We start from the raw sequence: 17,542 nt of genomic DNA, 5'->3' as shown, positions 1-17,542 counted from the left end.
ATAATAATTTTATTGATACACAATTTCAAAATCAATACCATTTTAATAGGAATATAATTCACATCTATAACAGCAATCAATAAAAGTATGGATATTAGCGGCGTCAAAACGAGATTGCTGAGATAAACCCTGAGAAAAATAAACGTGCATACAAAATCATATTATTCCCAACTAAGGTTCGAGAAACCTGTACCAAAGCTTCATGCACATAACTCGCCTGTAAGTGGATACTCTATAGACCAGTGGATTCTTAACCTTTGCTGCAGCCTTGCACCACTTTGGTTCTTAATCGTATTTTTTAAATAATGTTAATACATACATAGGGTTTGATGAAATAAGGTACGTTGCACTTACGTTTCGATTATTTGCCTTTTAAACAAATTTGGCCATGTCTCGCACGCCCAGAGGTGCGTGCACCCCAGGTTAAGAGCCACTGCTATAGATCAATGGTTCCCAACGTGTTATCTATGGACCACTGGTCATCTGCAAGGCAGTGGGAAGTGGTCTGCAGAACTATTGCAGAAATACATTTTCTTTTACAAAGCACCATATTGTTTAACGCCCATTGCACAAGCCTTTAATATATAATAAGTACAACTATATTAAAATCCAGTTCATATTTTTTATGGCTCTTCAATCAAAACATCTCATGCCACTTTAAGGGTACATTTAATTTTGCCAAATTTTACCGGTGGTCTGTGAATCTTGTTCAAGGGTAATTACTGATCTGTAGGTCGAAAATGGTTGGGGACCACTGGTCTAGATTAAAAGTGTGTGTGAAAGAAACCAACATAACCATAGACTCCGGCACGGGAATATTACATCTTCTTCTGGGCTCTCAGGAAGAGCAGGGCCTGGTGGTCGTTGACATCATCGGGAGATGGCTTAGGCGCAAGATGCAACTCCAACTGCTGTATGATGAGGCCAGCATCGCCTACAACTTGCCGGATGACCGTCTCATCCAAGCTCAGCACATGGAAGATCTCGGAGCCCATGTGGTAGAACGTCTCGCCCAGCTCTGTGGCAAGAATGAACCATCCCCCGGGCCGCAGGAGACGGCAAACGTGGCCCAGTGCTGCCGTGAAATCGCCTATCGATCTGCACGCTGCCTCAAAGCACAGCGTGGAGATGATGCAGTCAAAGGGTCCTTGGCTCCAGGACCTACGGAGACATTATTGTGTGGACAGGAAAAGCGGAACGTCTCAGTAATTAGACAATGGTGGAGTGGAACAATAATGAACAGGCGGTGCCTCGAGGGTGCCTTGAGCCACGTCTACTCCCACAAATGTGAATGGAGTTTGCCTTAGTTTGCCTATGTGGACAACTTACGTTTGGTCGCCATGGACTATGGGGCGGAGCTATTTTCTTCCGTCTTGGACAGTGAGGGAATAGTTTATTGTTACCAGACCATCTTGAGCACGATCATCTTTGGCTACACTAGTTCATTAGTTAGTAAAGTGCCGAAGCTACATGCTTAGTGCGGCCTGGAAGCGTATTATTATTATATAAAATATGTATTACAATTCCTTATAGGAGAAACACATACTAATTAATAACAATTCAATGATTACCAATCTATAATATAATTACAATACCCTCCCCCTCTCTGCCTCAAATCACTGCACCAGATTGGGTTAAATGATGATGTCACCCTGCTGCACTATTTAAGACCGGGAACAAGTGGAGGACTTCACCATTCTGACAAATTGCCCGATGATGCTGGATGTAATTACCAGAGAAACGTCGTACTCAAAATTTGAAAATGATGTTGAATCACTCAACACACCGGTGGGCTAATATAGTGAACTATTTGTCTTTTGTAAACGTGACACATTTTTTTACTGTTTGGCCGTGTCGGGTGGTGGAGGGTTACTACACATTTATAAATAACGCGATCTAACCCAAAACAGTTTATTATGAATAATATGGGTCGCGAAAGCCTACGTGTTAAATAGATGTACTAATGTCAGATATGGCAATTGTTCACAACTGCAACCAAAAAAAAAGCTGCTACTGAGTGAACGGATACAGGGGCTGAAGGATTGTGTGATACCATTGAGGGAGCGACTTTGGAGTAAAATATGGACCAAAGGGCTCTGCGGATATGCAGGAGTTTACAGACTCCCCTGAGGTTAGAGGTAAGGGCTGAGTAATGTACTTGGCTGACCTATGACCCGTAAAGATGATTTGCTTATAGGGAGGTGAGAGGAGTTTCCTGAAAGAAGGGAGCACGTGCGTTGAGCCGGTTTGTTGAGGTTCGTGGGAATGTGTTGGCATTTCAGAGGTTGAGGCCATTAATATTGTGTGAATGGACGATTACTTGCGGTCAAGTTTGCAATAGGTAGAGGGTCGGATTGAGTTGCCAACAATTGTTGACCGATGGATTCCCACTCATGGGATATTTGAACACTTGGTCTACTTGGGCCTCTCGAATGCCAAATAAAGTTTACCTGATGTATTGATTTTTTTTTCAGGATGACTCACCATTGCCACACTGATATGCACGCGTTGAGATGTGTACAGGAACTCACCCGAGCAGTGGGTCTTCCTGGTTGACGTCACAGGGCAGCACGGCGCGCACCGCCTTGCGCACGTGCACCGATTTCTCCTCCACCGTTTTTCTGCAGGCAGACACCACCATCGTCGTGTTAAAGCCGGCATGGTTTTTGGAGTTGTGAGCGGCGATTTCATAAAATATATTAATTCAAGCAACATGAAAACTTATTTTTTCACTGTTTTTTTGTGTTTAGTTTGTTGTTCTTCCCCACCTCCGATTAGGATGGCTGGCTACGTGCCATGGTTGGCTACATGCATACATTTGTATTTCATCAGGAGGGACAACGAGATGTCTTTACCTGCTACTAAATACAAATAACTGCAGACCCTGCACCTCTGTTGTAATACAAATAATAATTATTTCCACTTAATTACCCAAGACAAGCTCAGTCTCAGGAATGTTTCAGTTTTTAGGGTAGGGGACGATGTGTAACCTGCAGGTATTTTTTTTACTGTTGGGATGTTTGGCCAATACGGGTTATGTAGAGCCGTTGTAGCCGTTGTAGACGGCCTGATTTAGACTTGCCGCGGGTGGCAAACAAACACAATGGGCGTGGTTACGTCGGTACGCGGAGCAGGTGCTCGCAGCGACGTCCTCGCCGTACGCTGGGATCCCCCACATCCCCTCCCCTCGGGGGGAGATGGCTATTTAAGGCGGTGAGCCGAAGGGCTCTGGGTCTAGTGTTAAGTTGTAACCAGTGAAGAAAGAAGACCAGCTAGACCGGCCCTGGAACTCCCTGGGATCGCTGTCCTTTTAAGGACCAACCAGGCAAGCCAGCGGCGTGGCCCCCAGAGCCCAGAACCGACGCTCATCTAAGGGCGAGGTCTGGGTATTCGGGGTGCCGTAACCTAGGTGTAAGCTAGCTGTGAGCTAGGCTGTTGTGTTCCGTAGCTAGACGGGTGAAGGGGCCGATACCCCTTCAGTTACTGTAAGCTTCCGAGTTACGTGCTGGTGTTAATAAATAAGCGTGTGCCTCCAACTACGTGTCAAGTCTCCCTGGAACCATACTACAGTTATATTGGTAGTTTTTTTTAGCTGGAGAAATAATGGACTTCTACCCTCCATATTAAAAGTATGTAGAGTTAATGTCATGTTTATTTATGTTTTATTATGTTATCGTGTAATTTACTGTATTTTGTTCGTTTTTATTGAAGAAATAGGCAACTTAGTTAAGCTATGACGAGTCTGACCGCGGCTGTGGTTCCCCTAACCCCCTATTTCCCATAAGCACCTGTACTTTACCAACCGCGGATTTGCCTACCCCCGCGGTTGGCGAGGGATTTCGGTACATTGGTGTAGATTTAATGTTTTTGTGATTATATGCATTTCATTATTTAGCGGGATCTCCAGGTATAGCTGTCTGAAATGTTAGCACATCCGCTCCCCGGCTCATACCATCGGATTTGCACATGCGGTCTAATCCTATTTTCCCTTTTTTGGCTAACTTTCTTGATGTATGTGTAGAGGAGTAGAAGAGAGTAGTGGCGTCATGTGCGCTGTCCGGTGTGATGGCATCACGGGACGTGGGGTCATGCGCGCTGAACAGCGCACATGACGGCACAGCTCCTCGAGGGACCCCGTGACGTAAGCGGGGTCATAGCTGGAGAGTAGGGTCGAAGTAGGGTGGAACGGGGGGAGCCAGTGGCAAGAGGGGAGGAATAGGGGATAGCACAGCATCAGGGCTGGACGTGGCTGTGCTACTCGGTCGGCCATGTTGGCTGATCCCACGGCACAGGGCAGCCGGTTGTGTCGGGACCGAGTGGGACCTAGCCCAGGATCCCTAACCCCTGGGAAGTGGTTCACCCCCCACCCCCGTGTGTTGTGTAGCCCTTAATAAACGGCGAAAGCCCTTAACCTTACCTCCATTTCTGAGTGAGTCGTCGCCAACTCTTCTACATGTGTAATGACGCCCACACATGTTCTTACTTTATTAAGAGCCTTTATTATGGACACCAACACTTTTTTTAGGCCCAGACTTCGGTTCTTGATGCACGAAATTCGTCTTCACTCCAACCGTCCTTCCCCTTGTGCTATCCCCTTTTATATCCCCCGAGCGCCCTTTCTGGAAGATTCGTTCACCCCCATTTCCCTCAGCCAATCTCCGTCCTCATCCAATGGGTGTCAACCATTTCCCCAACAGTCAACCCTTATTTCCTGCCTTTTATGTTTGAATTTCTCTCACAATCATTTCAATTACCTGTCCTTAGACAATCCTCTTTGAGGCCTCCCTGCACCAATCAGAGGCCTTGACACACTTCCGGACTGTCCATCTGCACGTGTATCATATGAGGTAGGTGGTTTGTTTTTGGTCTTTACATGTGTATGACTATCTTTTGCGCCATACGTAGCCAACCATGCTAATCGGAGGTGCAAACTGATTGAAGGTGTGAATAAGATGGTGTTGTAATGTTAAGATGGTGTTGTAATGTTGGCCTTCTATCTGGTATGGCACTGAGATATTTGGGGCTATACATCATTATCTGTTGGCTCGCTCCAGAGAGTGACATATCTTCTTCAATAGGCTATTACAAAACACAGCACCTCTCAAGGATTTTATGTAATTTTTTTGGTCAGCGTTTTACTAGCAGGCAGCTAATAGAGAAGATCCGGGCATTCAACACAGAAACCAACATGGAGCATGCATAGCGAACAGCAGCACCTGTGTCCTTCGAGCCGGCACACAAACTCTATCGTCTTCGTCCAGTCGAAGGCGTCGGGGGAGCGACAGAGCCAGCTCTGCAGCTCTTCCCGGTTGCTCTGCGCATAATCGGAGAGGTAGATCTCGGGGAACCACTCGGACGCGCTCAGCACCTGGTGAATGGTGGGGCCCGATCCAACGTCCAGGAGGCGCTGACCTCTGATCTCGCCTGGCAAAACAACGAAAATGATGAAAATGGTGGAAACGTCATTTTGAAGACTCGATAATAGCAACAATAAAACATTAGATAAATTTTAAACAGCTAAATAATGATGCGCCACCAGATAAAATGTTACAATTGGAGTTAATTGTATGTGTAATGACAATAGAGCCTGCATGCGATCTGAGGGGACTAGTGGCCACGGGAGGTAATAACAGGGGTACCAGTTGTGACTGGTGGCTACCGGAATGATCGAGAAGGGGGGCGTGGCCTCGTCTTGATATATAAGGGAGATGCGTGGGAGACTCGGGGCTGTTGCAGTGGGGTCTCAGCCTGATGTCAAGTGAACGTGTCTTCAATAAAGTTCCATCTCAAGAGAAGTGTGTCAAGTCGTCATTTCATATGTATGTTGAACCCGTTTCGTACCGTAGATAGCCAACTGGGTTAATTTCAGGTGCGGGGGAAGGACAACAAACTAAAACACAAAAAGCAGTTCTAAAGAAATTAGTTTTCAATCTATATTTAAAAGTGCATAGCTCCAGGGCTTCCTAATATCAGAAGGAAGAGCTTTCCAGACGGGTCCAAAAGCGCATCTGAAAAGGTGCGATGCAGTGACCGTCTTTGTTCGATGGCTGCCTCGTTTAGCATCGCAACTGACACTTGTAACTCTCCTGTATTTGCCAGCCTTGTCATATGAAAATATGATTCATCTTACTGTCATACGATCATTCCTTCCATTACGTTTTCCCAAGCTGATATCATCATCTCGACATGATTGTTGAAAAGTGTTGGGGATAATGTGCACCCATGTCGCAATGCTAATCCAATTATTGTATCCTCAAGTCTTTAGATATCTGTACTGTTGCTATTTGACCCATGTACAAATATACAATCAGGCATTTATCTTTCCAGTCAACTCTGATCGTTAGAGTATGGCAAGCAAGATATTGAATTGAATGCTCTTTCAATATCAATTAAACAAATGTAAACTTGTGTTACATGCCAAGCTCCTTACAGAGATTGTTCTCATTCTTGAAATTGCTTATCTTGAGACGTATCCCTTCCAAAAAAACAAATTGGCCCTTTGCAATGTACCCATCTGCTTTGCTTTCAATTCTTGATTCAGTAATTTTCAGTATAACCTTCGACATGTATGATATAAAGCTAATTGTTGTGAAATATGAGCAACGCAGCCATGGCTTGGCTCAGACACCGTTAATGGCAATCCTGAGAATGGCTGTGCGCATGCTCAGAACTAGCTGAAGGTAACCCTTTCCAATTCGGATGACGTACAGGTCCATTATTTTTTCTTTCGATTTCATTCCTATCACATACACGAATGGAACCGGAAGAAATATGTATATAAAATAACTTTATTGGTATCGATGCTCCCACAAGGCGTGTGGTACAGTTTGGTACCAGCTGCCATAGAGTATGGCGGTCATGTCGCTATGGTTCTCTTTGCTGAGTACAACGTCTTTAACAACTACGGCGCTACTATGCCTCTCTAAATACAATTAATGCTGAACTGCTCGCATGTTCCGAGATTCAGTGGGTGAAATGGACGACCCACACCCTGCAACTTGCAGACGTCTTGGAACGGGAAAGGGCTAAGCATGTCTTTTTGAGCTTGGCTCACTTGAGCCAGAGCCAAGCCTGAGCCGGGTCATGACTCAGAATACAGGCTTTTGAATACTTCACCATTGTTGAAGGTTGAATGCAGGAACTGCAGGAGCTCGGGGAAGAAGTCTCTCTTGGGCGAATCCTCCGGTGTTGTATTGTAGTACGTGTCCAAATACTCCCGCGCTTTGAAGTGTGTAGCATAGTCCTGGCCATATCGCTTGGCAAAGTTTTGATCTTCCATTATTGTCGATCTTTTAAAGGACAAAAAGGTGGTAGTCACACAATGGGCATGCTGGTACAAGTCTGTGATTCATTGGTTTACAGGTAGGTTGAACAAGAATATACACCCAGTGTGCGTTTTATGTATGTGTAATGAGATATTGACATCTACTGGTTGGAAAAGGGAAGCACGGGTACAGGCATCACTATAAACATTATCCAATCCCCGAAGAGAGAGGTATCTGGGCCAAAAGTAAAGAGTGGAGCCGGCCGAGAAACTCTGAGGACTGGCTAGAAAGTTCCATGAGAGGGCGTGGCCGGAGTCGGGGCCTAGCCGCGCCTGCGGCAATGTAAGCGGAGGCGGAGGAGGACTCGGGGTCGGTGTGGAGAGTCTTGGGTCCGGACTGCGTCGCTGCTCGCCGTCATCTCTCTCCGTCGTTCGGCCACGTGGCGGATCTCCTGCGGAGCTCCACCGCCCTCCCCGGCACGCCGGGAGCGGACGGGCGGAACCCGCCGTGTGATCAACCATGTGTGCAGTTTGTAGAATGTAATAACTAAGTGTGTACTTGGAGAGGAAGCCGATGCCGTTGGCCTGTGCTGTGCCCGTACGTGGAAAAAAGAAGAGTACCCTCTACACGACGTGTCGCGGAAGTCGCTCATTACATATGTATGTTTCGAACCGTGCATAGCAAACCCTGCTAAACAGATGTACTAGATTAATTGATGACAATTCATATCTTAATACGAGGCTCTTTGGCTTTGAATAACATCCTTTGTTTACAACCTTTAAATATGAAACAATTTAACAGTAACATTCCCAGGATCAAATAGCAGTTAAAATAATATGATTCATAATTGAGTATTTTGGGTTATTTTATTTTATTTAGCGCTTTTATCCAAGGCACTTTAAAAGGATTATGAGTGGTACAATTAGAGTAAATAAAAGTTATGTGGTGAATAGGGATGAAGTATAGGAAGGGCGGTTAGTGGGTACCAGAATTACGGGGGTGCCTAGGGATGGAGGGAAGGATGGGCCAGAGAGAAGAGGTGGTGGTCTTGACGGAGGAGCAGAAAGTAGAGAGGGAGGGTGCTTGCTTAATGTGGAGGGGAAGTTTGTTCCAGGACAAGGGGGCAAGTAGGGAAAAGGAGCGGAAACGGTGATTGTGCACAAGGAGAGGGGGAATGGTGAAGAGTGGGAGAGATTGAGAGCAGAGGGGGCGGGAGGGGACATAAAACTAGATTAGGGAAGTGAGGTAAGGTGGGACAAGGCCATGAAGAGATTTAAATACCAGCATAAGGAGCTTGAATAGACACCGGTAGAAGATAGGAAGAAAGTGCATTTCTATAAGAAGGGTGGAGGTGCGGGAGCAGTGTGGTAGTTTGTAAATGAAACGTGCAGACGCATTTTGGATCTGTTATAGTGGAATTCATCCATATGCTGGGAGACCGAGTAGGAAAGAGTTACAATAGTCTAACCGAGGGAAGATGAGTGAATGTATTAGTAGTTTAGCAGTGGACTGAGTGACGAGAGGGCGTATTTTGCGAATGCTGACAAGGTGGAAACGACGAGTGCGGGTGATGGCAGAGATGTGAGAGCCGAGGGAAAGGGAGGACTCAAAGAGGACACCAAGGTTGTGGGCAGAGGGGACAGGGGTGAGTGAGAAGGGTGGGAAGGTGATGGTGGGGGTGGGTACAGAGGAAAAAGAGAACCTGAGTTTTCGAGGGGTTTATGGCAAGTAAGTGAAGCGACATCCAAGACTGAATGGCAGTTAGGCAGGCTGAAATGCGGGAAGAGAGGTCCGGAGTGAAAGTGGAGAAAGAGAATACTTGGATGTCGTCGGTGAAGAAGTGGTGGGAGAAGTAATAGGAGGAGATAAATGTTTCGAGAGGGGAGATGTAGAGAGAGAAGGAGGCCCAGGACAGAGCCTTGGGGAACACTTGATGTGACGGGTGAAGGAGGGGTGCAGAAGTAATTGAAGGAGACCGAGGATGAGCATGAAGGGAGACATTAATGGAGCCAGGATAAAACAGTGCAGGAAATGCCCAGATTAGAGGTCAGGGGTCGGCAACCTGCGGCTCCGGAGCCGCATGCGGCTCTTTTGGCCTCCCCCTTGTGGGAAGCCGATACAAAAACGGAATTCATTTCATTCGGTTCCTTACACTCTGAAACAGCGTCTTAAATAGGACCTACTTTCCCATAGACGCAATGTTCCTGTCTTGGTGACGACAATATGTGCAAACTGTGTTGTTAAAGAATAACTAAGGGGGGGGACTAAATAGACGCAGTTTATTTCAGCACCTCTTTCGTTTAAGTCAGAATGTATTTGTCATCTGCTTTATACAGGGGTTAATTCTAGATTTGAAGCTTTCGTGACTGCAAGGAATCATATTCTTAGGTTTTTTCGGTAAAGTCACGTAGGTAAAACATCAAAATTAATGAAAATAAAATAAAACAAAAAATCACGACGTTTCGGAGGCAACACAAGTCTCCGTCATCAGGTGGGACCGTCACAGCCGAATTAGCTGCATCTTGATGCATCTTGATGCAGCTAATTCGGCTGTGACGGTCCCACCTGATGACGGAGACTTGTGTTGCCTCCGAAACGTCGTGATTTTTTGTTTTATTTTATTTTATTTTCATTAATTTTGATGTTTTACCTACGTGACTTTACCGAAAAAACCTAAGAATATTTATACAGGGGCCCAACTGCCTATTTCAATGGGTGGGCTATGCAAGATTCGACTTTGGGCCCCCCTCCTTTGTCCCGACTCGCTTTTACTGAAATAGCTATGGATGGTTTTTAACCCATATACAATATGCAGGCTATAACTATATATATTATTTTAGTTGCACCGTATATTGAGTTTAGACGAAGAGAGTCTCACAGTGACGATAACTGACATGCACTTTCATGCGCATGTTAGTTAGCAAAAAATGCTGGTGGTGTTCAGTCATCAACACCGGCAGTAGCGCTACTATATTTTACGCTGTGTGTATTTTTGTGAAATCTTTTTTTTTCTTTGTCAACATTTTTAGCATTTATGGTTAATTGTTGGATTAAAAAATTATTTTTTAAACAATTGTTACTTGTTTATCTGTTGATTCGGGGCCTCCTTGTGGCCGACTGGGCCCCTTATGTGTAGCATAATGTTGCTGCATACCGCCCCCCCATAGTTGCACGCCTGGATGTATCGCTGCTGTGTTTATGTACGACGTGTACAAGTAGCTCTGCATGTGATGCGACTCTAGAAATATTTGAGTCAAGGACAAAACAAAAAATTGCTCTTCTCCTTTGAAAGGTTGCCGACCTCTGGGTCAGGTCGTGTAAACGTGTGTGTTGTACACCCTCCACCACGCGACGAGGCCAATGAATAACAGTGACACGTGACTCAAGAGTGCCAAATGTGTGACCGCTTCAGCACACCCGGTGTTTTGGAGAGTAATGTTATGGTTTAAATTGGGTGCGAGGTTTTCCCTGGAGACTACATCCGGCACTGTGTGGAGGGTGAGATGGGTGTGTGTCTGGTTATAGCTATGACAATAGCTATTACACTGCTATTTTCTGACACATCGACTACTAAACGCCTTGCTAATGTAACCGGTGTGAGCTTACCTGTGATGAATCGCACGCGTAATTGTGCACTCTGCTACGTGTTGCTGAAATTGCTACGGAGAGCCAGGTGCGTTTTTTTTAAATATATAAGTGTGTCAGCGAGTGGCGAATGCTGTCTGCTGAGTCTCAGGAGAGTGGTGTGTCCAGTGTCAGCAGCGTAGTGTCTGGTGAGTGTCTACCGGGTGGTGAGGTATCAGATGTGTCTGGTCAGGGGCCAGGTGGATGACTGGTGAGTGACGTCGTGGGCATTGGTGAGTAGTATCTGGGTGAGGGTCAGATGTCACAGGTGAGTGTCTGGTGGGTGGGTGACTGGCAGCGGTGTGTGGTGAGTGGTGAGGCATCTGGTGAAATTGCCAGATGGTAAGTAGTGGAAGGTGTCTGGTGAGAGTGTTGAGAGTGGACAACAGAGGAGGGTAGCACCCGTGGCGGAGATGCCGGTAAGGGGAGAAGAGGTGAGTGAAGGGGGCTGAACTGATGGGGAAGATTAGACAGACTGCTCTCTGGTTGTTAATATAGTTAGACACACAAACAAGTGTCATTTTTGTTTGTTCGTTATTTCTACAGGCAGTTATTTGTTTGATTTAAGAATGATTACGGTAGTTAAGATTCGAACATTTTGGTGGGATTTATATTTTCTTTTGAGGTATGTTTCTGAACAAATGATGAACGTGATTCCATATTCAGGTCTGAACGAGCTGATACGGGGGGGGGGGGGGGGTATTGAGCAATGTGGTGTTCTGTGTCGTGTGTATGGGTGTATGTTGATCTTCTTTCGCAACGCACGTAGCCAACCGAGCTAATCGGAGGTGCGGAGGCTGATGCAGTGTATCAGGTCGTTATTGCTAAGAGACACAAATGCTCTCTGAAACGAGGTCAATTTTGAAAAAAAAAACCTTGCCATCACAATGGCCCACCCGCGTCCTCTAGTTTGTGAAGCTGTCCAGCCATTTCAAGCAGCCTCGGTCTCACGGAAGTGACCCTCCCCCCCCCACTTCGTCACACGACGTCACAAAAAAGTTAGACCCCCCCTCAAATATGACGTCACAAAGCTCTGCCCCCACCCCCAAAATAGAAAACATGCTTCAAATGGCTTTAAACTATTGTCATTGGAGTGCGTATTTAATGTGGCGTTGCTATCTGATGTTGTAGGAGAAAACATTAATTAAAAAGTCTATTTAATTAAGTAGAACGTATTGTCTATATTTATTTAAAGTTGCGCATTGTGATGTGACGTCACATATCTCCCCCCCCCCGTCGTCACACATCGTCACAAATATCTGACCCCCCCCCCCTATACATTTGTAATGAGCGACTTCCGTGACACGTCGTGTAGAGGGGACTTCTTCTTTTAGTCTTACACGGGCACAACACAGGCCAACCTTATCTCTCACTGAATACAACACTGGGTGTTAGCGTCTCTACAGGCTACACACACACGGCCGATCACTCGGCGTGGTTCCACCGTCTGCACTCGGCCACGCCGCTGGCTGGTGGCGTGCCGGGGAGGGTGATGGAAGCCACAGGAGATCTTCCACGTGGCCGGACGACAAAGAGAGATGACGGCGAGCAGCGACGCAGTCCGGACCCAAGACTCCACACACGAACCCCGAGTTCTCCTCCGTCCCCGCTTATATCTCCCCAGACGCGGCTAGGCTCCGCCTCTGGCCACGCCCTATCATGGAACCTTCGAGAAGGTTCCCGGAGCATCTCGGCCAACCCCGCTCATTACTTTTCCCCCAGGTACCTCTCCCTTTCAGATTGGATGTTGTTTTAGCGGTGCCTGTAGCCGTGCTTCCCTTTTCTAACCAGCAGATGTCATGTCATTACCATTAACTGTGATCATTCGGCGTCGTGAAACTAAGAACTTACATAAAGAGGGTCAAATCAGTTCACTAGGTTCTCAGATTATCAAGCATAGAAAAAAATATTCGGACGTTTGATTTTCCTTCGTGTGCCCGAGTGGCTTTTTATACGTACACGCTAATTGCAGATTGATTATTAGTCATGTGTTGTTCACCAGATAATACTACGCGCTGTATGCTTCAGTGGATGTTAAGGATTCCCTGACATCATTCGAAACGAGTCACAGATCATCGCAAGTTTAACCAAATTCGACAAAAAAAATTTACCCGCAAATTATCGAATTGCAATGACACGTAGCAACATTATCCACATAGTCTGAAACGTCCGCACACTACACCTGTGAAACGTTAGCGCCTTCCTTCACGATGATAACCTTGCACTATGAGAATTGCGACAAAAATACCAAAAAAGCACTAAATTACTATTATTACGCGTGTTCCAAGTGGTACGTGCATGTGATGAATGTTGTACAAGTACAGTAGTTGGCCCATTTTAAGTATACTTCTTTGTTGCAAAGGACAGGCTGGACTGCACGAATGATCACTCAGGATTGTCACTTTTCTGGTTTTGATCTGAACAGTTTGGAATTTTTGGAATGAATAAATAAAAGGTGATTTATAGCCTCAGGACAAAAGAGAATTAGCATTTTGTCTAGCCTAGCCAGCTCAATGCTCCAAATAGCTCTCCCCTCGCGCGCTCCGTCCACACTAAAATTCTTTAAGCAAGAAAGTTGAATGTTTTTATGTTTTAGACGCCTTTATGAAAAATCTCTCACGAACGAAAAAACTTTAATACAAAAAAATAGAAATTATCGAAAGCATTGGTAAACATAGAAGATAAGGAAATAAGCACTCACTAAGTCTATGTACAGCAACAGTACAGGGTGGTTCAGATGTCTTGTGACCCCCCCTTACCCCCCAATTATTTGACCTTTAACTCTTTTTCCCTTTGCTTATTAATTTGTGTGTTCATACCCTTTGGAACGTGTACAAAAATACAGTGTTACTTCAATTTAACACATCACCTTTCGCGAACAATATTTTCCATAATATGTTTTTTTTGGTTAGATAGCCATTGTTATTTATATGAATTAACGTCCCCCTCTGGTCCTCGCACCTGTTTGGCTCACAAGTGACGACGTCGCATTTATGCCTCTAATAACCGAAACAGGAGGAGGATTTCTCCACAACTCTGGCTGTTGCCTGATGAGGCTGGTTGCAATTACCGACGAAATGTCGTACTCGAATTGTAAATGTTGTGACAAATCTTAATTGTTGTTACGTGGAAAACCTTACTAGTTGGCTGTGTTGGGTGGTGGTGGGTTTAACGACGCATTCTTATTTACGCGATCTAACCCCCCAAAACACTCTATGGACAGGATTACGTATTAGAGAATTAAACGGTGGTCACACGACATCTGGAGCACCCAGTAGAATAAGCTTCCACACCCCCCCAACCTCAAAAAGTGGATTAGAGACACAAAGGCACGAATGGACAAATGTAATGAAGAAACGATTAGCTATATAAATGATCTGGCGTGCAGGGTGGCGCAGTAGTAGCATCTGCGCCACATAGCAGGACGTTACCTTGATTCAATTCCCGACCAGGGGACATCTTTCTGTGTGTGTAGTTTGCATGTTCGCTCTCTAAAACTAAACAATTTATTTTATTTTACACCAGGTAAAGACCCACTGAGCTATGTAGCTCTTTTTCAGAAGCGACCTGGCCACAAATGATAGCTCAACGAATTGGCTTATCGTGTGGAAATGTATAGCAGCCAAATACTCTAAACGCACGTTTATTCTAAATGTGGAGGGAAAAACTGGAGGAACTGGAGGACCCGGAGAAAAAATCCGCGCGACTACGGGGAGAGGGATATGCAAACTCCAAATATACAGCAGGCATCAGGATCGGGATTGAAACGCACAACCTCATGTATACCAGGCGTAGCTAAAACACAATGTACTGACATTGGCCAAAGCATCCCAATACTGAAAAAGTACATGTGCAAATGACTCGATAGTGATTACACACAGCATCAGTAACAACAACGCCCCACTACTGCGACAACGCATTTTGCTACCATCAGGAGCATAAACCATCATCACGAAAACTCCGGCCATCCCCGCGGCGGCTTATGGCTGGCCATCGAACAACGACGGTCAGCGCATCACGGCGCTTTCAGATGCGTTTCTGCGGCCGTCTGAAATGCTCTTCCTTCCGATATCGATACGCCACTGGGACACTGCACTTTTAAATCTAGCTTGAAAAAAATTACTTTAACCCGATTTTTTGTGTTTAGTTGTCCTTCCATCACACTTCCGATTAGCGCGGTTGGGCTATGTACGGTGCAAAAGAAGTTCAACATACACATAGTATAAGAGGTAAAATGGCAGACCTGTAATTATTTGGAAACGCCATTGCTGGCAAAAAGGCTTCACTAGAGGAAGCTCTAGAGATCACCCCCTCTGGAGAGGTACATTGGCCTACTCTTCCACGCTGAACAAGACGTCTTGAAAAAGGTGGGAATACGCAAAATTTATGCAAATCACACGCGACATTTGCACTGCTGGGTGGACAGAAGCGAGGGGGTGTTTAAGTAGATGACACGTTCAATTGCCGCGCCGTGAGATCGAACCGGCCACCTCTGGATTGCAAGTTTAGAGTTGCTTTCCCAACTACACCGCGGCAAAAGATCAGCACGGTTGTCTACATACGCTGCGAAGTAAGTTCAACGTACACACGCACGTTATAATTTATTCACATCAAACACCGCGCAGCCGCTTAGAGGATTTTACATTCACAAAACGACGACAGCAGATTATTGAATCAAATGGCAACCCCTGATACATGACAATTCATAGCGTCTGTGGGAAGGACGATTGCGTTACGCGCCTAACTGAGCAAGTGAGATCATATGCATGCATGTATGTGTGGATTGATTGAATGAAAACTTCTTGGTTCTTTCGGTAAAGTCACGTAGAAGGGAAGTAATAAAAATAAAACAGAATAAAATAATTCTCACGACGTTTCGGCCACAACGCAAGCAGCCGTCCTCACCTGAGGACTTCCCTTCTACGTGACTTTACCGAAAGAACCAAGAAGATGAATCCCTGCAGTCACGAAAGCTTTAAATTGAAATTGAATGAAAACTTACAGCGTCAGATGGTGGCAGCGGTGGTGGTGGTGGCAGAAACGATGCGTGGCCAGATGCATAAAAGACATCTCACTCTGGGCGCATCGCTCTTAAATCCTCTTTTTTGGTCGACCCCTCCCACACGACCAGTGCCACGTATGCGTATACCACGACATGAATGAAGGTAAGTGAACACCTGAACGACTGGCAGAGTGGCTGCAGAGCAATGCTTCTGATGTGCACCGTTTGCATTTCTGCAACACTTTTAGAATTCGAGGTTGGGCTTGGTACATGCAATTAAGACTCAGTGGTTCTTAACCTGGGCTGCACGCACCCCCTGGGGGTGCGAGATGCCCTTTCTGGGGGTGTGAGACATGGGCAGATTTTTTTTTATAAGGTAAATAATCGAAAACAATAAGCACGGCACGCAAGTCCAACTTCTTTGTTTCATCAAACCTATGTATTTATTAACATAATTATTTGTATGATTGAGAACCAAAGGGATGCAAGGCTGCAGTAAAGGTTAAGAATCACCACTGCACTAAGATTATTATTTACTCTGAAGCTCACACCCAGCCCGTTGGCGATGCAACCGTGCATAGTTATCAACAACAACAAATCTGACCATTTGTAGAAGTATTTTTTTAAAGAAGTTAGCTGCATAGGCTAAGGATATATCTGTCACAACTAAACTTTTAATTTTATTTTACCAGGTAAGGTCCACTGAGCTTTACATCTTTTTTTTCAGAAGTGACCTGGCCAAAAATGATCGCTCAACGAAGTGGCTTATCAAGTGGAAATGTATAGCAGCCAAATACTCTAAACGCAGGTTGATTCTAAATGTGGAGGGGAAAATCGGAGGACCTGGAGAAAAAATGCACGCGATCACGGGGAGAGAGAGACATGCAAACTCCAAATATATTGGCGTAAAGTTCGGGATTGAACCACGACTTCCTGTATACCAGGCGAGGTAGTTAACATCTCACCACTGTGGCGCCCCTGTAAGGATGACAGGCTGCTAATGAACACATGTCTGCAACGTTGCAGGAGTTTTACACCAGTCATTCGTTTTTTGCAAAAAATGTAAAATCTACCTTTCGTAGTTTTACTGGTTTGTTTTGATATTTGACGGGAATGTTGCGTTCTCATTTACAATTAAAATCTGCTAATTGATGGAGGGGGGGGGGGTCTTAGTATATAAGATGGACAGCACCTCCACAATGAATACGATTACATTGTGCAACTTACAAAATCCTATTTCTAAATATTTAAGTTAACAACAAAGTACTCTAAAGCAGTGATTTGCAACCGCTGCGCCGCGGCAAGGTCCTATGTGTACCGCGGTATTTTAGAATTGATCAACAAATGAAATAAAACATAATTGACAGGCAAACACATAGACACACGGACATCAACGTAAAACAATTGTATCGACAGACACACACACATGTAAATGAACACAGACAGACAAAGAAATAATCCAAATCAAACGATGAAATGGACGAACAGACACGGCCATCCTAACAATCACTGATGCAACGCACAGACAAGACAAAGATCTTCCGTATAGCCTTAGCCGACTGTTGGGGCAAGTGCTGTTACCGAGTAAAACCTATGAAGGCCGGCACTGCACACGAGTGGGTGTTTGGCCAACACCACGCCCGGCCGCCTT

General features: G+C 45.3%; 1 protein-coding gene across 1 annotated transcript; it reads right to left on the bottom strand.

Annotated features, from left to right (window-relative positions):
- Positions 1 to 375: 375 nt before the first annotated feature.
- Positions 376 to 15,950, bottom strand: LOC144952095 (nicotinamide N-methyltransferase-like). The gene is made up of 5 exons (XM_078882503.1): positions 15,892 to 15,950; positions 7,117 to 7,289; positions 5,217 to 5,424; positions 2,532 to 2,621; positions 376 to 1,161 (listed from the first exon to the last, which is right to left on the bottom strand). The coding sequence occupies exons 1-5, from the start codon at positions 15,948 to 15,950 to the stop codon at positions 819 to 821; spliced, it is 873 nt and encodes a 290-aa protein (XP_078738629.1). The 3' UTR covers positions 376 to 818.
- Positions 15,951 to 17,542: the final 1,592 nt, after the last annotated feature.

This window comes from Lampetra fluviatilis, chromosome 65, assembly GCF_964198595.1.
Source record: "Lampetra fluviatilis chromosome 65, kcLamFluv1.1, whole genome shotgun sequence".
In the NCBI taxonomy this organism is placed as follows: Eukaryota; Metazoa; Chordata; class Hyperoartia; order Petromyzontiformes; family Petromyzontidae; genus Lampetra; species Lampetra fluviatilis.
This window is presented reverse-complemented; position numbering and strand designations above follow the sequence as displayed.